This window comes from Haemaphysalis longicornis, unplaced genomic scaffold, assembly GCF_048455015.1.
Source record: "Haemaphysalis longicornis isolate Haplotype H1 unplaced genomic scaffold, Haemaphysalis longicornis Haplotype H1 scaffold_5, whole genome shotgun sequence".
NCBI lineage: Eukaryota > Metazoa > Arthropoda > Arachnida > Ixodida > Ixodidae > Haemaphysalis > Haemaphysalis longicornis.
The window spans coordinates 141,097,994-141,119,930 of record NW_027526385.1 but is presented as its reverse complement, the minus strand read 5'-3'; the positions used below and the strand labels follow the sequence as shown (position 1 = coordinate 141,119,930).

General features: G+C 45.0%; 1 protein-coding gene across 1 annotated transcript in view; it reads right to left on the bottom strand.

The window, feature by feature from the left end:
- LOC144139913 (uncharacterized) overlaps nt 1–18,416 on the bottom strand; it is a 38,410-nt gene extending 19,994 nt beyond the window's left edge. Inside the window, exon 1 of the mRNA XM_077672139.1 lies at nt 17,688–18,416. Within this exon, the coding sequence (XP_077528265.1) occupies nt 17,688–18,416 (729 nt within the window). The remainder of the gene's footprint in view (nt 1–17,687) is intronic.
- Between the last annotated feature and the right edge of the window lie 3,521 nt (nt 18,417–21,937).

Here is a 21,937-nt window from a genome sequence, read left to right as displayed (position 1 = left end):
CATAGACACCGGCGTAGCTACATAGGAGCAGTGGGAGAGTGAACTTGCCAGCTCGGACCTAAGTAAGCAGCTTTCGCTCTCTGAAAGGGCGAAGACAGCAGGCCGCAACACCGGAGTCCTAGACGGAGTACCCCGCCCACTTCGAAGCTCGATGTACCTCTTAAATAAAGTTTTGTCCTAGGCTTCCTCCTCCCGCGTCAGCTAACGTCGATGTGCATTTTGCCGACGCCATCAACGCGGGGCGATGTCGACGCACGAAAGCGCGGAAAATACGCTGCAAGTGGTTGCGGCCTCAGAACAAACCGTAAAATTACGGCGCCCACAACCCCACGGCAGCTGTATTTCCGTCCAAGACCCTGAATTTGCCCTAATTGCCGTAATCTAGATTGTCGGTACAATGACTGATTTCTTCAAAAAATAAACACGCTCAAGTTTTTCTTGTATATAATTGGCAACTAATATTTGTATTTACCAATAACTTGGGCATATATTTCGCAAAGCGTTTTTATTAAGGTGGGTGCCTTTCAGGAACTAGTTATTCTTTCGCACAAACACGAGACAGGAAGTCGCTGCGCGGCAGGTCCGATCGTCCGACAGTTTATTAACTGCACTCCGTATCGATACGCGTGCTACAGGCCGGTGACGGCACGGGTGTGCACGCCTACAACTTTCGTTATTTCGGTCAGTTGACTACCGTGGATTTATCTTCCGGACGAAGAAATAGTGCCAAGTAGTGGAGGTAAGTGAGTATAAGTGAACCTTGTTTTCTTGTCATATGTATTTAACGTAGCATAGTTGCTCTCGAACTTCGCTACGCGAAAGTAAATAGCGCTAACGATTTGAGGGACTCGCTTTGTGCGTTGCGGAGATTTCTCGGTACACCTTTGTACCTGGCTGCTGCTCTTTGTAAACAGAATCAATTCTCGCGCAATTTCTAGCCCTGTGTTTGCCGAAGTGTTTTTGTTCTGTCCTGTTTTTCTAGGCAAATGTTTTTTTATGAAATGAAATAAGGGATGCTGGAGAGTGCGAAATTAGGTGCGTGTGTGAATATAAGCGTTTAGGCGTTACGCGCACATCGTGTACTTTTAGCATAATATTTGTTTTTGTTTCATTTCTGCAGATTCTGTTTCTTTTCGTCATAATAGTTTCCGGTTAAAAAGCTTGCACAAGAAATTGAATGATTGCCGTGCGTGTAGCATTAAAATAAAATAATAAATAAAGTGAATTCTGACAGTACAACATTCCATTAAAATGCCATATGGATGCTTTTTTCGCGTTTCGATTTAGTGTTCCATCTTGGCGAACGCTCCGTTTGGTCGTGAAATGTTGGAATGAACAACGTGTATGCAACCCCAATTTATTTGTAACGTCAGAACTAGACGCATTTCGTAACTGCTGCAGTAGTATGAGCAGCGATGGTTGTGCTTCGTACTCTTACTGCAGCATCGCAAACGTAAATTAACCTTTCAGAACCTAGGAAAAATATTCAAAAATGCTGTTAAATTTCTGTCACTTATGGAATTTTCAGCTTGATGAATTTAATGTGTAACATACCTTGGTGATCAGAGTAACCTAGCATTTGAGATTTCGCCGGTTTAAGGCAGAGTATGATTCTGGTGTCTGGCCTGTGGTTTGCTAATAACTTAGTTGTTGCAGGCTTATGGCTGTTGCAACTTAGACTATGTGTGATTGTGATTGTGCTGTAACAATTGCTTCACTACTTTGATGCTTCCTGCTGTACACCGTATACTTCAAATAAAAATGTAGGCCTAGCAGGACAAGCAAACAGGGCAACATGACGAGTTTTTCAGTGATGTGATTTTTGAAGGTTTATTTATGCTTATATACCAACTAGCCCACCTCGCCATTCTGCTGCACGAAGTATACGTCCATGGCAGTGACTCTGTCCGGGTTTGTGCGTTTCCTTTTGCCACAATTTGTGGACATTGCTTCATCCGTGTATATATTGTCACTTCAATCCACCAAGTGGTTAGGATAGACACATAAAATATTTTGCAAGTTCAGATGGGACCTGTAGCTAAAATGTCCTCAAAGTCCCCATTCAAGAAATATAGTTCTTATATGTAGTGGTACCTGACATTACCTGTCATATTTAGTGTTAAGGTTGTCTTTGTTGTGCCAATTCTGACCCTAAAATGAGTCCGCTCCGCTCTCTTCCTGCCCCTTAATGTTACACCCATCTTCTAGCGTTCTATTGCCTGCTAAGTCCTGCCTAATTTATGTTAAACCCTTTTAGTTACCCTGGAAGTTTCTGCCCCGAAGGCGAGTAGCGGTAGGATGCAGCTGTCACACACTGTCTTTTTCAAGAAGAATGGAAGGCGGCCATTCTGTATTATACGATTCTTAAAAAGCTGCATTAACAACACAGATTTTCCTGTACACATGCCTAGAGTGATGAAATGGCTTGCAAGGAAGGTGCTACTGCAAAAATCTGCACACGGCACCTGCTCAAGCTGCTGTTGGCGGTCAACTTGGCGCAGGACCTCTCCTGGTTTGGGAAACAGAGAACACGCTTTTTCCACCTGCGATTGGCATCCTGCATTGTTTGTAACTGGATATAGCGTGTAGTACACATAAAATGGTTTCACCAGACAATTTATAGGGCCCACATTTTTATTGACAGTCAAATCCGGCGCAAATGTCAGCTTTGAAAACAACCGGTGGCATCTTAGTTTTTTTGCTAGAAGCGGCATTACTTTCTTTCAGCCTTTAGAACATGACATTTTTACTCACTTTCCAACCACTCCGGTCTGCAACTATTTTTGCAGTTTCTAGCACAACAACGAAGAACGCAAACTGTTGAAGAATCGCTACCATAACTGATGATGGAAGCATGCGCAATTGAACAAGCATTGAATCATTTTCGTGCTTCCATGCGTTTTTGTTTTGTGTTATTGTTCTTTGAGTGTATCACTTGGTGTGAATCATGTAGTCATGTGAACCTGTCTTTTTGTAACTAATATTCAATCATTTCCGTGTTCCCCGTTTTTTTGTTTGTTCTCAAATCATATCACTTTGTTTGAAATATTGAAATAGTGTAACTTTTTGTTTTCCTAACCAGAATTCAATAAGTTGTTCCTAAAGTTTTTTATTGTTTTATTGTTGTCCTGCATTTCACTTAGTGTGAATCATTTCAACAGGTAAATTTTTACTGCTCTTGTAACCGCCGTACAGTCATTTCTTTATACACACCTTTTCTATAGATCATAGCCATTTCCCTACATGTTGGTTTCTTTAAAGTAGCTTAAATTTGTATGGCACTCACAACAACCACTCAACACCACTTCTGTATTTGCTAGGTGCTTTTCTTTTATTGTTCCACAAACTTTTCACTACATGTGAACTAGTTAGTTTCGTAAATTTGCTCTGTTTTTATACCCACCATTCAATCATTTCTTTGTTTTCACACTTTTCGTGTGTTGTTTTTTACCAAATATTTTAATGTGCGATATTTCACGTTGCATAACTATCTGGTGCTTGTACCCTGGATTTACGTATTTGCTTTTCTTTCTATTCTTTGTCAAACTTTTGTGTGTGTGTGACTTATTTGTAGTCATGAATATTTGTACTATTCTTGTAATTGTACAATGTGTACCCTGTGGGCCAGGACAGATAGAAATGAAAAAAAGTGCTTGTGTTACGAAAGCATATTACATAATTTTTAAGACAAAATAAACTGTTTTACCGGAACTCTTTTGCGTTTTATGTGTACTTTAAAACGTCCATAGCTGCAGGTACTTACAGATAGGATTGGAGACTGTAATTTTAATTTGTTTCATTTTTATTGTTGGTGTGATAGTTTATTTGCAGGTAGCCTGTAAAGCCTTGCTGTATGGTACAATTAGATGGTGCTACTTTGGTTGCCTTAGTGTCCAAGGCGCTTTGCTAATCAGGACTGGTTTGCTGTTACTTACAGCCTCTTGTTTTCGACGCGACTTTTCTTGTTTAGAGCTGTGCTTTGTGTGTTTCTGCGAGAGTGCGTGGTCAGGTCGGCACTTCGCATATGAGACTTCATGCAGTATGCAGCACTTTGAAAGTGGAAACAGAATTATCTAGAAATCAAGTGACCACTAACATCAAACCATGCTGAATTGCTAGTAATACATGTATTTGAAGTATAAATGGCCACAACATGAAGGCAACGTCTATATATATATATATATATATATATATATATATATATATATATATATATATATATATATATATATATATATATATATATTTATATATATATATATAAAGGTAAGAGAAAAGGTTCCTGTCTATGAGGTTAGCTGTACGATTGAAAAGTCAAACTGAAAAGCATCAGAAGATTTATTCTAACGTTTCCACCGGGGGCCGGTCTTTTTCAAAGATACAACTAGTGCAGTTCTGTTGGGTTTAAATACATTTCAGTTGGGGGCGGGGCAAGAAGATGTATCAAGCAAAAACTTAGGCTCTATGTTTGTTACAATGTAGCCATTACAACGTAGGCAGTTTGTTACAATGTAGCCATGTCTCGGTGAAAACAACGACGGCAGCTTGGCATGTATCAATAATGGAGTGAACTGCAACTCGCTTATTTATAACAGATAATTTGGGCATGCATTCTGGCCGAATAATTGCTACCTGCTATGACGAAGGAGGCCTTTCGTTTGAGGTAGATGGTCTGACAAGATCACAAGGCACGGTGGGATGAGTCTGGTTATGTACGTTTACAATACTGGCATTTATGGGGTCGTAAACGTAACATGCTCTAATATTAAACAATTTGTTATGTTTCAGTTTAAAAGAAGGGGAGTCTGGCAGCGACATAGCCAATTCCAAAAGTTTCCTTCTGGCCAAACCTGTGCCGACTGAAAAATCATCCGATATGGTTACGTTGTTTTCATTGAAACACAAACGGGCCGCCGGCACCTTTTCTTTAATTTCAAAGCAGAGAAATTTCACGATAACCGGACGGTAACGCCCTTCTGCAAACCAGCCGATCCTATGCGCAGGGTCTATGCTGTCAGCAGAAAACCTTTCATCGCAGCACCATGATAAAGAGATCAGTACTTTTTGCTCTGTTTCTTCCCGTATTTTGCTCTGTTTCTTCCCATATTTTCATATTTAGGCCATGTCTGTACACAACTCGCCGCGTCTTTGATGCGCAGGCAAGCCAAAATGTTAAACTCGTTTTCAAATTGATTTGTTCGACAACAAAACAAGAGCCAGGAGTCTGGCTTGATATAAATCATTGTGTCGGTGAGCGGCAAGTTCGGCTGGCCAATTTTCAACTGTGCGGACAACTGCGAGGCTGTGGCACATTTGGGGAAATGGATAACTTACAATGACCTAATGGATTGGTGCCTCCTCGCTGACTCCGACTAGCTCATTTCGCTTATCACCATCATTGTTCAAATACCATACCTTCATAACTCCCTATCACTCGTAGTAGTTGATGGAAAAGCTGGGCTAACGACCCCCTGTACGTAACCCCATCTCAAAGTCTCTGACGGAACAGACGCATAGCGAGCCTACCCCGACTTCCCTAGCATAGCCTCCCACGACGGCGAAATTAATGTCACAACAACCATGCCCTCCTTGCATCACAGACCGGTAGGTATGTTTTCCGAATGACTGAATGCGGACGCGGAGGGCAGGCTGAAGCACTATGAGCGATTCCGCAAATATGACCAATTGGATGAGGGCATTCACCTCACCAACATTTTATTTCACTCCATTGGAACTGTTCTCGTGTGGTTCTAAAACAATGAAGCTGGCCTCACGACACGAGAAAGGTTTGTTGATGAATTAAAAAAGCTGCTTTACTGACACCGCCACAGGAAACAAAGTCGCCCATAAAACACTCGCTCAGTGAGCACAGGTTTCTGAAAAGGCATGTGTACTCATTTAGAGGAGGCGGTGAAGTTGTGCAGCCTATATCCCACACTGCCAGATGAACACAAGGTAATCCACCTTGTAAAGGAAATAAACGAAGATTACTACACCATTCTAATAACAAAACAAAGCTTCACTTCCCCAACCTACGTGATACTATTATGCTGCGCATAGGAAGCTTTGAAGATCTGGCGGATTTCTCCAAACTTTGGCCATCTTCCAAAAGTGGCTGCCATTGCTAGCGCGGACACCAGCTACTCGGAAGATACTGATTCAGTGGTACGGTGGATAATCAGGGAATAGCTTGAGCACATTCAAGAATTTTCTAAGGAGACGGGATACCGCTCTACCCTTACCACAACTACCGCCTACCACCAGTGCTCTGTGCAAGACCACAGTTTATTCCGTCAACCTAATGCAAGAGCACCACACGAATCCACGAACCATTGCAAAACTTTCGGCGTAGAAGACAAAAAAAGCTAACGCTTTCACAACTGGGCCCCCTTCTCTTAGTTACAACCCCACCCCGTCGCAATGCTCCACATTCCACCCCGACACAGCAATATTACGCTCACTTAGACGTGTAGAGGGAACCACCGCTCTGCTGCAGCTGTAGTGCCCCATGACACATCGGTTGGTTTTTCAGATGGTGACAGCAGCAACCTCCTCAATTTGCTTATCGCGCTTCCATGGGGCCCCCTGACAATATGAAAAACCAAAGCTGCTTTCCTTCTCACCATGGACTACATGCAGGCATTGACCGCAACACTACAGTGTCTGACAACAGCCTCAAGCCCCATCCAAAGCTGCAAGGATGCTCCGCGTCACACTCTTCGCCGCTTCCATTCACCGATGCTGGTGGACTAGATAGTGCTGCCAGTGGTGGTGAGGTAGGAAGACAGCAACTATTGCCTAATCACCTGTAGTTTCTAACGAAGAAAAATCAATTGGCTGTTTGTGTGGGCAGTGTGTCAACAATTGCTTTGGTGCACACAGGGTTTGCTATTTCTGTCAAGAGCCTTTCGTTAAAACGTCGTCTGGGACATAAAAATAATTTTTCTTTTGATCGCAATGCTCAACTCTGTGTCATTGGAGGGGAAGCAATAAGACTACTTGGAATTTGTGCAGTGACCATTTCGATTGGAAGAAGAATGTTCAGGACGGAATTACCCGTGCTACAGTAATCAGCGAACCATGTAATCTTAGGCATAGATTTTCTCCTGGAGCGTGGAGCAATTGGGAACTCTGGAACTGTGGAGCTGTGTGTGTGGATTTTCTACTTATACACTCTTAACCGTTATGCCAAACACATTCGTTTCAGTTAAGTCTTCTGGACAAACTACGAGTGCAACCGATGTTTTCATTTATTCTGAGCTTCATACTGCGCGCAAAAAGCATGTTTTGGTGCCTCATCCTTTCGTTCACGCCCACGTCTGGACTGTCAATGCATAGGCAAAACCAGCGATTATTTCCGGCGATGTGGAACTTGCTCGACATGCTGGGCGTTTTACCATACCAGTTGGAGTCATTTCTACGTCGTTGAGTACAAGAAACGTCGAGCAGGACTATTTTTCCCAGCTTTTAGGCGTGAATAAAAGTCCCTCTTTTATCAGAGTGGCACCTCTTCCCCGAAGTTCTAGCTCGGCATACAGCTGTGTTGTTATTTGCGCACGCAGTGCTGTCGTCACCCACAATGAACAGAGCTGACGCAACGCCCATCGAGCAAAAACGTTGCAGGGTGTCTCCCATTGAATGAGCAGTAATCGACCAACACACCCAAATATTTTTCGTAAAGTTTTAATTCGAGAGTTCACCAGCACCTTGGTCGCACCTTGTTTTCGATTGAGAAAAAAGGCGATTGCTGGAGATTGTGCGTTGATTACCTTACATTTCAGGCCGTCATAAAGATGAACATCTACCTCTTGCAGCGCGTTGATGATGGCATCAATCGCCTACACTATGCGTCATTATTCGGAATCCACATGCAGCTATGGATAGTGCAGATACGAAATCATCCCAAGCAGAGAGAAGGCAGCTTTCGTAATCTCAGATGGCCTGTTTGAATTCAATTTCTTGCCGTTCGGTTTATGTAACGCTCCAGCACGGTTTCATAACTTCAAGGACATTGTCAAGAGTGGCTTGAAATGGGACATTTGTATGTGTTCCTTAGATGACGTGATTATCAAGGGCAGCACATTTGAAGAAAACAACGAGCGCCTCGATATATCGCTTAACCGCATCAAAGAAGCTGCCTTATCTCAAATTTAAAGTAGTGTCACTTCGTGGAACGGAAAAATCTTGTGTTCGGCTTTCTTGTGAAAAAATATATAGTACGACCGGAGCCGCAGGACATTTCCACTGTCTGCGCCTTCAGGAAATCACAGACTTTGAGAGCTTCGCAGCTTTCTGTGCCTCTGCTCCGACTTTTGATGCTTTATGCCCGACTTTGCACAGCTCGCATACCATCTCAATCCCTTACTCGATAAAAACAGACGATTTAAGTGAACTCCCGAAAGTGAGTCTGCATTTGGGCTGCTGAAATTGCTATTGGTTCTGGTCGAAGTTCTGTGTCATTTTTAACAGGTGCACTGAAGTTCACTATCACAGTAAAGGCATAGAATTTGGTACTTTGGTTGGTGAACTTCACAACGAAGTCCACCACGTGGTTGCCTACGCAAGTCGTACCGTCACGAAAGCCGAGGGTAATAAAACACACGAAACGGGAATGCCTTGCGGTCATGTTTTCGGCCACAAAATTCTGTCTGTACTTGTATGCCTGCTTCGTTCATTATCTTAACCGACCATCAGTCGCTTTGCTTGTTGATCGGACTAAGGGATTCATCTGATCGGGTTGCGTGTTGGTCGTTGCGCCTCGAAGAATACGACTTCAAAGAGTCTTACAAAAGCGGTCGCCACCAAAACTGTGCAAATTGTTTGTATCGTTTCTAGCAACCAATTAAAATATTTTAGTATGAAGACGTTGAAAATTACATTGACCTAAGCTTGACATTTTCCCTGCACCAGAATATTTCAGATCCTTACAACGTTATTTTAGCAAGAGCAGCAAAAAGATGTGTCGCTATGGCCCCAGTTTTTAAGTGCTTCTCAGTCTTCCTCGCCATCGATTTCTCTCTTCATAATTCATAATGGCAGGTATGCTTTACAAGAACAAATACTGCAGGGACAGTGCCCCCTTTCGCCTTCTGGTCCCAAAGAGCCTCAATCCCAACATCTTGCAGCGCCATTCATGACGTCGTCACGTGAGGCCACCTAAGACTAACCCGCCCTCTCTACAGATAACGCCAACATTTCTATTTTTCTGAAGAAAGGAAAGCGACCCAGAAGTACCCTTTTAGCGGCCAACACTGCTAACGTCGTCAATATCAGACACTTTCTTCGCATGGACCTCTACAACGGATAAATAAATGAATGATTTATTCTATATATCTCTTGCAGGTATAGGTCCCCTCTGTAAAGGGAACCTCTAGGTTCTAATCGGTGAAGTTCCTAGCGAGACAGGTCTAGCCTTCAGGTGGAATATAGTCGGTGTCGACTACTTTACCAGATATGCTTCAACGGCTGCTCTTTTTCAGCTGCAGCTAAGAATGTTGCGGTCTTCTTACTGCACGCTAGCATAACGAGTCACGGTACTCCTCGCCTGATTATTACGGACCGAGGAAGGCAATTCACTGCGGACATTGTTGAAGAACTGCTGCGGATTTGCAAATCTTAGTATTGCCACAGTACACCCTACAACACTCAAACTAACAGTCTCACTGAAACTCACGAACGGTGCTTTGATGATTATCCTTATCATGTATCCTGCTTGCTATCAGAAAAACTGGGATATGCTGCTACCATATATCGCGTACAACAACATGGTCAAGCACAAAATACGGGGTATTCGCCATCCTTTCTACTGTATGTACGTTCCCCCGCTGATTTCCGAAGAACATGCCGCTTTTTTTCCGATCATGAGAACACGTCTGTTTCTGAAACTCTCTCGCGCCAACGGGGGTCGTCGACGCGTCCGCCTGGGTTCCTTCGCCTCACAAACTCGTGCCAAGGAACTTTACGACAAACGCCGAAGCAAGTTGTATACACTCCCGGTGAATTTGTCTCTGGACACCAGCGCACAAGCGTAACCTCTGCCAGACGTTCTGGGGAGAATACGCTGACCGATCCGTCGTAGTCAGTCAAATAGGCGACTTGAATTACGCCACTAAAAAGCAACAAGCGTTGATTGACCCTCCCGAAAACGCAATAGGTTCATGTTGCTACCTTCAAGCTTTACTATACTCCTAGTGCTTGGCTCGCTCGAGGAGCTTTGTCTGCCGTGGTACCGGTTGTCAAGGTGAGCAGTAAGTTCGACTGGCCAATGTTGCGCTGGTGGGACAGTCGAACAGCTTGGTCAATCTTGGGGAAGAGAAGGTTGAATAACCTGGTGACTAGCCGTGTCCTGACTTACTCGAACTGGTTCTTTCCTCTTATCATTGTGGTTTGTATAAATATCATTATTTCATAATTCCTTATAGGTGGGTTTATTATTTTTTGCAGCGCATTTTTTTGTTGATGGCGGCATTGTGGAGTATTTATTTCAATATTTTTTGTTAGGTTCCGTTCTTGTTTTTCTCTGTAAAAATTAAAAGGATGCAGTGCTGCCAGTTTATTTTAAAACCCGCATATTCTAATTTCTTGCAGAAGAGTGCCTGTATTCAAATCAAATAAAATTAAATCATTGCTATTCAACATCGTTCTCCGCGGTGTTGGGAGCACAGACAAAAATCCTGCCCAAGGTACACTTGCCTGGGTCCGTACACCCTCCGAAAAATAACAATATAAAGCGAACCGATTCTGACCATGCAGCAGTGGTAACAGCGCTACTACTTTACACAGTGGTAACAACAGAAGAATAAGAGGAGAAGAAATAGGCTTCAACTATGCTTCTAAATTTTTGCGTTGCTTCAACTACGGGTACGGAAAAGATTTTGAAGACTTGTATAGCTTCCAAAATAGCTAAATTCAAAAGTACTTGAATCGCTTTCAAAATAAATTAGGTGTAATATTAAGGGCGATTTATACGTAGAAATAGACCCATCATTGCTTGCTAATTAGGCCTGTCGAGTTTTCGGTTTAAGTGGACTATTCTTTTTTACAGCGAATCGGTACACCCATAGCATCATTAGTTTATGTTACAAGTACCAGGATTGCCGAGGATCCGCGTGTCTGCTTTTTCACGTCATCGCCGACGTCTTCTTCAAAAGTTGTATACCCTTTGCGATCAGCGATGCCGGTTTCACATGTTCTATGATAGACGGGTTACGGTGCTAGCGTTGTTATCAGCAGCTGGACGTTTTCCCACCGTAGTAAGGCCGCATGCCGTTCACTCGCGGCAAGGAGCGTCTCGACGCACATAAGCGCCAACCACGCGTAAACAGCGGAATGCAGTTGCCCAAGAATGTGCAGCCATTCATGTGGTAACTTAAAGTTCCACCTCAACTAGATGGTCTTATCTCTCCCAAAAAGGAGTAACATACCCGCTAAAAATGGCGACGCCAGCGAGAAAAGACAATGCATGAATTCACTACGCCAAAACCGACTACAGATAAAATTTCACTGGCTTACATCTTCACAGAGAGATAAGGTTCCAGGTATTTTACCTGCTGAATTAAAATGATTTGATCACAATAGTTAAGCAATCGTTTTCTGTATATCCCTCACCTGCACAGCTGAATTAAGACCGTCAAGACAACAGTGCAAACTACTTTCGCCTTGATTACTATCATCAATATAGAGCTGAGTTCTTTAAAAGTATCTTTGACGGAGATTCCTCCCAAATTGACTGCTCCTACCAACTGATCTTCCCTCAACTCTCAAATCTTATAAGAACTCCAACTCGGTATAGCGGGAACTTTCTTCTAAAAAAAACGACTGTATGATGTCGGCAACATGTTTCACGGCCAAGTGAAATACCGATCACCCGTAAATTTGTGCTAAACACTGGCCTATATATTAGCTGGTGAAAAGTGTCTTGACTGAAGAGCAAACAAAATCAAATTTCAGGCTAGATTTAGGGACGCGCAGTGAATTATTTCATTGATATTCTAAAGAAAACAAAATACAACGAGTGAGAATACCCAGTTCAGTAATGCGAATGCCTTATACTGGGTGTTGATTAATTACTTCCTCAACCACTGAGATCCTCTTCCACCAATAACAAATGGTATCGTTATACTGCGATATTTTATATAATATAGTAACTATTCAGGAGCTTACCGCAGTGGGGGGGGGGGGGTTGTGGTTCGCGACGGGAAAATGAAAGGAAATTCACTGGGGATATTTTGAGCTCGGCAGGGAGCTCACCTGCATACAACCCAGTGCAGGGGAAGGGAAGTAGAGGGGGAGTGATAGGATAAGGTAGAAAGAGACAGAGAGAGAGAGAGAAAGGTATAAAGAGAGCTGTCAGTCCTAGAACGCTGTCAGTCCGGGCACACCAGTCAATCACTGCACTCCGGGCTACAGCCGCTGCGTGAGGCCGGTCGTCTTCAGGAAGTGAAGCAGACGAGTGAACACTTCCCGTTGGGTTGCCGCAGGTCCCTTCGGGAACAGAAGGTCCTCCATGTCGGCGCTAGGAAGGCCTCGACGCTGGAGCGCTCGGTGGAGCTCTGCTCTCGGGCCTGCGTGGTGGGGGCAGAAGCAGAGTAGGTGCTCGAGCGTCTCCAGTTCGGAACAGTCCGCATGCTTCGACATTGGTATGAGCTTAAAACCGCACCTACTTATTGGCTGCAGAGCTGGTTTACACTTGTCTTTCCCATATATTTGTCATTCTCATCCCGGCAACAATGGGACGCAGGGTCATGTGAAGCTTCATCACAAGTCCTAAGCATCGTCACAAGTTCTAAATAGCATTCGTGCAAGCTAAGAAAAGGATGCAGCCATTGAGTTTCCAGTTCACTGAGTTGTAATCAAATGTCTGTGTCGCGTATTATCGACGCCCATCCCTTTGCTTTATATAAGGTCAGAAATGTCGATTGAGAAAATTATATACAGATACAGATGTCTCCTCTTGAGTGGAAAAAAAATATTTTTTCATCAACCTGTTAATGTACGAGGTATACATATCCAGAAAACCTACCACGCGGCACAACGTATATATATATATATATATATATATATATATATATATACGTTGTGCCGCGTGGTAGGTTTTCTGGATATGTATACCTCGTACATTAACAGGTTGATGAAAAAATATTTTTTTTCCACTCAAGAGGAGACATCCACGCGGCACAACGTATATATATATATATATATATATATATATACATATACGTTGTGCCGCGTGGTAGGTTTTCTGGATATGTATACCTCGTACATTAACAGGTTGATGAAAAAATATTTTTTTTCCACTCAAGAGGAGACATCTGTATCTGTATATAATTTTCTGTATCTGTATAATTTTATGTATCTGTATATACATCTGTATCTGTATATAATTGTTACGTCCGGGAGGGATTTCTTAAGGCAAGAGCGCAGGCTCCGAAGGCAGGGAAAAGTCGAGCACCGTTGAGCACGACGCGAGCAGCGGTCCGGCTTCTTCTTCCTCTAGCCCAGAAAGCCCAGCTCCCGCATCCTCTTTCTCCTGTTCAGCTAATCCAATCCACTTGGCCAAGCCAATGTTGCAGAATTGGTTTACCGTTACACTTCCCCCCTCGCAGACGAAGCCCTCCGGGCGAGTCACAGTGTGGAACAGGAGTTGTAGCGTTTAAGACGCGCCACATGGAAAGCTTGGGTCCTCTTCGACGGTCGACCAGTGGTGGTTAGGCGTGACAGCACGTAATTAACTTCGCCAATACGTTTTACAACAAGAAAGGGACCAGTGTAATGGGCGAGACGTTTTTCGCAGAGGCCGCGTCGGCGCGGTGGGGTCCAGAGCCAGACTAGATCTCCTGGGGCGTAAGAGAGGTCCCTGTGACGACGGTCATATCGTTGTTTATAGCGGTATTGGGAGGCTAACGTGCGTAGGCGCGCAAGCCTACGGGCCTCTTCGGCAAGGGAAAGCGTCTTAGCCACTGAAGGCCCGTCGTGTTCAGCAAAAGGGAAGATGGTGTCCAGGCAGCAGCGAGGTTGGCGTGCATAGATAAGAAAGAAAGAGCTGTATCCGGTGGTGTCATGCTTGGCGGTGTTGTAGGCATACGTAAGAAAAGGCAAGATGTCGTCCCAGTTTTTGTGGTCGGAGGCTACGTACATTGCTAGCATATTGGACAGTGCTCGATTCGTTCGCTCGGTGAGACCATTCGTTTGAGGATGGTATGGGGTAGAGTGCCGGAAATCAACTTGAGAGACGCGAAGGAGCTCTTCAACGACGTCCGCTGTAAACTGACGACCACGGTCACTTATGATGACGCGGTGAGGTCCATGACGAAGAAGTATATTGCGGAGCAGGAACAGAGACACTTCCGCAGCAGTAGAAGATGGTAGCGCGGCGGTCTCAGAGTAACGCGAAAGGTAGTCCACACACACGATAATCCAACGATTACCCTTCGATGATCGCGGAAATGGGCCCAGTAAATTGATGCCGACCTTTTCGAAAGGGGCAGTGGGTGGATTCAGAGGTTGAATCCTTCCTGCCGGAGCGGCAGTGGGTAGCTTGTGCCGCTGGCATTGTATACAAGTGGCAACATACTTATCTGTGGTTTTGCGCTTATTTGGCCAGTAAAAACGTTGTTTGACACGGTGATGTGTACGGGCGAATCCCATATGTCCAGACGTAAGATTGACGTGCATGAAATTTAGAATGCTGTTGCGCAGGCTTTGCGGTACCACAAGCAAAAGGCTACAACCAATTGCAGAGGAGTTCTTTTCGTATAGTAGGACGTCGCGAACGCAGAAGCGGGTATCACGCTTGTCGGCATGGGCGCAATTGAAGAAGGGCTGTAGACTCTTGTCCCGGCGCTGTTCTATATTGAAAGTGGAGATATCGGGGAATGGTGTTGACAAAGAAGCAAGACAGTCGTCGAAACCGTCGCCATCACAGCTCGTGGTTTCCAATGGCAGGCGAGAAAGGCCGTCCACGTCCGCATGCTTGCGGCCGCTCTTGTACGACACGGTGAAGGTATACTCTTGCAGACGCAGGGCCCAGCGTGCAAGGCGGCCGCAAGGATCCCTAAGGGTGACGAGCCAGCATAGCGAATGGTGATCAGTTACGACAATAAACGGGTGTCCATGAGGTAGGAGCGGAATCTCTGCGTGGCGAAGACGACAGCGAGACACTCCTGTTCTGTAACTGTGTAGTTCCTTTCTGACTTACTCAGTGCCCGACTGGCGTAGGCAATAACATGTTCATTACGACCATGGCGTTGAATTAGCACTGCCCCTATTCCTATACCGCTGGTGTCGGTATGAACCTCTGTAGGAGCCGAAGGGTCAAAGTGTTGAAGTATGGGCCCCCACGTCAAAAGGAGCTTGAGCTGGCGAAACACAGCGTCACATTCAGAAGCCCACGTGAATGGAACATTTTTCTGCAGGAGTGATGTCAAGGGATAGGCTGTGTCTGCAAATCGAGGTATGAACCGGCGAAAATAGGAGCACAGGCCAAGAAAACTTCGTAGCTCCTTGACAGAATGCGGCTCTCTGAAATCACTGACTGCTTGGATTTTGCGTGGGTCTGGTCTGACGCCGTTCTTATCGACCAAGAGGCCCAGCACAAGCGTTTGGCGATCTCCAAATCGGCACTTCTTCGAATTTAGGACTAAACCAGCCTTTGCCAAGCAGTCCAAGACAGTAACCAAGCGACTGTTGTGCTCACTGAGCGTTCGGCCAAAAATTACAACATCGTCGAGGTAGCACATGCACATTTCCCACTTGAGGCCGCGCAAAACGCTGTCCATAAAACGCTCGAAGGTGGCCGGAGCATTGCAAAGTCCAAAGGGCATTACATTGAATTCAAAGAATCCGTCAGGCGTTACGAAAGCAGTTTTTTCCTTATCACTGGGGTCCATGGGAATTTGCCAATATCCTGATCTCAAGTCAACGAAGGAAAAATAGGAAGCTGAATGAAGGCAATCAATGGCGTCGTCGATTCTGGGTAACGGGTAGACATCTTTCTTAGTTACAGCATTGAGGCGTCGACAGTCGACGCAAAATCTCCATGAGCCGTCCTTCTTCTTGACGTGTATGACAGGTGCTGCCGAAGGACTGCATGATTCTCGAATTACGCCATTCCTTAGCATTTCCTGGAATTGGTCGTTGATTAGGCGTCGCTCTTGCACGGAAACACGGTAAGGCTTCTGACGAATTGGTCTTGCTCCCCAGTATGGATTGAATGCTGAGTGCGATTTGGAGGAATTGGAAAATGCCGTTGGTTGTGACAGAAGTCGAAAACACTTGCATGCTTGGACAGAAGATCAGCTAGGGAACGGCGTTCATCTGGTTGAAGAAGTGACTCGCTAGTCATGTGTAGGAACTTGGAGGGGTCCACTGGGCAAGTATCAGCGGATGCGTTGAACTCGTCGTTCAGAACTGCTATTAAAGGGGGCGCATACGGAATCTCGTGGGCAAGTTTGAGACCTCTTGGCAACACGACGGCCTCACTGAAGTAGTTGACAGTCCACAACGTAGAGTGACCATGGATAACGGTAACAACCGCGCGAGGGACGACGATGTTTTTCTTGGCACAATTCTCGGAAATGGGCTCCACTAAAGCATCAATTTCACGATTTGGGGCTCCGGAGCTCGGAGCCCCAAATTACTCGCCCGGAGGACCATACTGGGACAAATAGGGCACATCGTGCTGGCATGATGGTGTCCTCACACACGCAAAATGTGTCCAATGCAGCGGTCTGGTGGCCAGCAGGGCTTTCAACAAGCGCAGATAAGGCAGTGCCGTCTATAAAAATTTCTCCACTTCTACAGTCAACCGTAGCACCACACTGCTTCAAAACGTCGATCCCCCAGCTGACGTGACGTGTAGTCCGCGGGAGACAGTAAACTCTGCTCTGAATAGGTGGCCGCCGAAGTAGATATTCACTGAACATACTCCAAGAGGGTGCAGCCACTCACCACCCACACCACAAAATGTAACCACCTTGCCCCACGTAAACATCCCCTTACATCCAAGCCTGTTTTTAAAATCAACGCTCATCACATACACTGTTGCTCCCGTATCTACTAAGGCCATTGTTCGAACATTATCAACCACAATTTCAACTTTGTTTTTTAGCATGAGGACAGGCGAAGGTAAATCCGTTAAAGGCAGTCCGGTGAGAGGAATTTTAGACGCAGTTTCCTTAGCGACCTCACCTCCATTGGTCGCGCCATCTAGTTTTCCAGCGGCGGTGACCTGCGCCGAGGCGAAGGCGAACGTCGCTGGCGGAATGTGGGAGGTGTAAGACTCCGGTCCGAAGCGGGCGAATGATGACGTGCGGGCGGCTGTCCTCTAGGAATAGAGCCTCTCGGCCAGTGACCATTGTTGTGTGAATCGTCAGCCTCCGAGCGGCAGAACGTGCGTGGTGGTTCGTACCTTGTCGCCTGGCGTCGGCGGCGGCAGTAGCGGGAGATGTGGCCGGTAATGCCACAGAAGTAGCAAACGGGGCCTTCGCGGATGCGGTCAGTGAGGTATACATCATTTGCGCCGCAGAAACGTGGGGCATAATGGTGGCGTTGTGAACGGCGAAGGAAGTTCTCCGGAGGCCTATATCCCGCGGACTCGCGGCTACCACCCCGCCTAGGACTATCAATTGGGAGGCAAAGTTTTGGTCGTTGAGAACAGCGCTGTAGGGCTGAAGAGCGCTATTTTGCACCTGTTCTGTCGACGAGTCTTCGCGCTTACGGCCGCGGTCGGAAGTTTTCCGATATTCTTGATGTCGCAACAGTTCTTCGCGCACGATGTGGCGAATGGTGTCGGCCAAGTCAGACGGTGGGCAGTCGTCAACACTGGCGACGGTAGTCACGTTAGCTAAGCGACCAAATTTTGGCGCAATGCGACGCAGCTTCAATGCCTCGAATGTGCGGCATTGCTGAATGACGTCCGCTGCTGACTCCAGTTTATCTCTTCCGATCAGAAAATGATAGACGTCTTCTGCGATTCCTTTGAACAGGTGGCCTACCTTGTCTTCCTCCGTCATTTGCGGGTTGACAACTCGGCAGAGCTTCAATATTTCCTCGGTGTAGGTGGTACAAGTCTCTCCAGGAATTTGTGCCCGCTGAAGCAGCGTCTGTTCGGCCCTTTTCTTTTTTGCGGCGGGGTCACCGAAGCATCCGGTGATTTCTTCGACGAAGTGGTCCCAAGTTGAGAACTTGCTTTTGTTGTTTTCGAACCAAGTGAGAGCTGTTTCATCCAGGAAAAACACGATGTTAGCGAGCTGAGCAAGTGTATCCCAGCGATTGTATCGGCTCACCCGCCTGTAATGGGTGAGCCATTCCTCAACGTCTTCCTCAGCGTACCCACAGAATTTTCGTGGTTCTCGTCGCGGATACCAGCTGGCCATTGGCGGAGAGTTGGGAAGACGGCTGTCCGCAGCTGGTGGCATGGTATCTGGCGCTGGTGGTAGGCCCGCAACGCGTCGGCTTGGGCGTAAGTCTGGGAGTTCCGTCGTCGCTACGTACCCCGCACCGTCCACCAAACTGTTACGTCCGGGAGGGATTTATTAAAGCAAGAGCGCAGGCTCCGAAGGCAGGGAAAAGTCGAACACCATTGAGCACGACGCGAGCAGCGGTCCGGCCTCTTCTTCTTCTAGTCCAGACAGCCTAGCTCCCGCATCCTCTTTCTCCTCTTCATCTAATCCAATTCACTTGGCCAAGCCAATGTTGCAGAATTGGTTTACCGTTACAATATATATATATATATATATATATATATATATATATATATATATATATATATATATATATATATATATATTTGTCTTTGCCCTCAATATGTTGCCTTCACGAAGCCGTAGACAGAAAAGTTGTAATGTGTTAGTCTCGAAACTAGAAATTGACTAATTGAAGATACGCCTTTCGAAGTCGTAAGCAGCCAGCGGCACGACAGCGAATAAGTCATTTCGAAGCCGTGAGTATTACCTTGTTACCATATCTCTCTATTTTCGCTTGACTGCAACTTTTTTCCACCATCGTCCAGGCAATGCAAATTACATGCCGATCTCACATAATTCCTATCTTATAGTGTCACAATGAGACATTACTTTTGGCAATAAATCACAACCCCAATTCATTTAGTCCTAGTGTCACAACAAAAACCCCTATACCGCTTTACGGCCCAGCCCACACAAACGTGTGGGTCAAAAATTTCGTTTACTTACTGGCGCCTCTTCCGTTTTGGTTTCAGAGGCCTGGATGGCCGGTGCAAACGCTTCCTAGACTATATTAGTTTCGGTAGTTTACTCATTTTCCAACCAGGGGGCAAGAAATGGCACTTTAAAAATGCCGCCCCAGCAGGCGCGATCACGTTAGCCGCCTTCAAAATAAAAACTGATATTTCTTCTTGCTTTTCTCGTATTTTCTGGATAAACACCGTAAGAAAGGCATTGCAGGACTCGGAACAACACGATCGGCTAAAAAGTACACACGTTCCCTCTGTGTACGCTCCGTCGTCACGCTTGAAAAATGCACCTATGCATATGTGTGGATGGACTTTCGTCGTTACGAAAATTTTGATGGGCGGTATAGGCTTGCGGGCTTGCGCAGTGCAACGCTAGCAATAAATATTTTTTTCTTGCTTTCTTGGTGTCTCATTTATTCGCGGTTTTGTGCTGCCTCGTCGGTAATTTTGTGTTGCGCCTTAACCTTGAACTAGTTCCCTAATTACTTGTGAAATTAATTATTACACATTCTATTATATAATTACAACTTAATTATTATTTATTTTAACAAAATCCTATTTAAAATATAAGTACTCCTGAAAACAATATAAAACGCATAAATAATACGTAAAACCGTAGTTTTTCGTCGCCTGATGCCGTTTTTAAGGTATTCTTACGAATAGGAGCCCAGCCCACACTTGTGAAGGAAAGTTCGACATCCATCTATCACAGAAACTTACTCCACCTTGGGGATTTCCACTAAATCTGGTCGATTAACACGTGTCCTTCACTTCGAGTTGCTGATCAATTCGCTTTCGCGCTACTAACGGCTAGCCTCCTGGTTAGCTCCGTTGGTAGAGCGACTGCTCTGGTTAAGCAGTGGTCCCGGGTTCGAATCCTGGACCAGGACGAATTTTTTTTCAACTGCGAAGTTTCCGAGAAAGCTGTATATCTTTCCTTTGTAGCCGTATGGCGGCATTTAGGTGGATGTCGAACTTTTCTTCACAGAAACTTACTCCACCTTGGGGATTTCCCCTAAATCTGGTCGATTAACCAGCCCACACGTATGCGTGGGGTTGTTTTCTGAGTGAAATCCTCGGAGCTTTCCATTTTCACTTGTCAAAGCATCATTAGGTATAGGTAAATTCACAAAATTTAAATTACCGGTCGCCATTTTTCTTAATATTTTTGTTGGGAAGGAATGGGATAAACCCATACCCAACAAAATTTTACATCTTTCCTTATTGATTGATTTCTTCTCAAAGATAGTTCATTTCCCTAAGGGCTCTGCATGTAAACCATGCAGGTGATTGCAGTATTTAGGTACACCGCAACTGCAGCTCAAACTTCCACAATTATTTATTTATTTACAATACCCCTAAAGGCCCTCGAATGAGGGTATTGCATAAGGGGGCTTCGACAAACAACCAGGATACACGTACATTCAGGTGCAGCATACACAAAGGAAAGAGATAAAAATGTCAACAACAACCAGAAGTTTTCTTGCGTGTGCGTTGGCACGTAACAAAGCAATGCAATTAATCACTGCGCGTGAAAGTGAAAAAAAAGTAATAAATAAAAAAATAACATAGCGAATATAAAAGCGTGAAGAGCAAGCAAGAACTTACTAAGCATCCAAAGTATCAAAAATACACAGCGAACAAAGAAAAGACAACACTGTTATCAGCACGTCACTGTGGAGCAAATTAAATCCTTAAACTTGGCTACATCAGTTTCTATGGCTATGTGTGAGGGTAAATCGTTCCAGTCAATGATAGTGCGTTGTATGAATAATTGTGCGTATGTGGATGACAGGCACAAAATGTGTGTCACTTTGTTAGGGTGATCACGAGGAGGACAAATTAGCGGAGGGGACTGAAAAAAATCATCACGGAGCGCGCAGTGGTGGAAAATTTTATAGAACAGTGAAAAGCGTGCGTGTTTGCGACGAATGCTCAATGATTGCAAATAGGCTCGTTTCTTCAATGCTGTAACACTGGTGAATGTAGAATAATCTGAAAATATAAAACGGGCAGCACAGGTCTGCAGGGATTCCAAATTAGTAGCTAAGTATGCCTGATGGGGGTCCCAAATGGCCGCCGCGTATGCAATTTTGGGGAGAATGATTGTGATTTATGCCTGCTTTCGTGCGAGTGGAGGAGATTGCTTGAGGGTTCGTTTAAGTAGTCCAAGGGTGCGGTTAGCAGCAGCCAGGGTTAAATTATTATGGTGATGCTATGTAGGGTCAGACTGGAAATGAAGGCCAAGATATTTGTAAGAAGTGGTAAATTCAATCGTGGTGTTATTACTGAAGTACGTGTTTTCAATTCCAGACTTACGGCGGCTAAATGTCAGTAACTTTGTTTTAGAAGTATTAGGCGTGATAAGCCATTTGGAGCACCATACGTTAATTGCATCAAGGTCCGATTGTAAGCATTGGCGATCTATATCAGAGGAAATTGTGTGGTAAACTACTACATCATCGGCAAAAAAGACGAACACGGGACGTTAAGCAAGAAGGAAGATCATTAATATAGATTAAGAAAAGCAGAGGACAAAGTACGCTTCCCTAGGGGACACCGGAAGCAACATTGGCAAAAGAAGAACTGTAGTTGTTAGCGGAAGTAAACTGCATTCTGGAAGAAAGAAAATCTTTAACCCACGCGAGCACGTTAGGGTGAATGTTGTGGCATGTAAGTTTGAGAAGTAGTCTGTGGTGTGGAACGCGATCAAATTCTTTAGAAAAA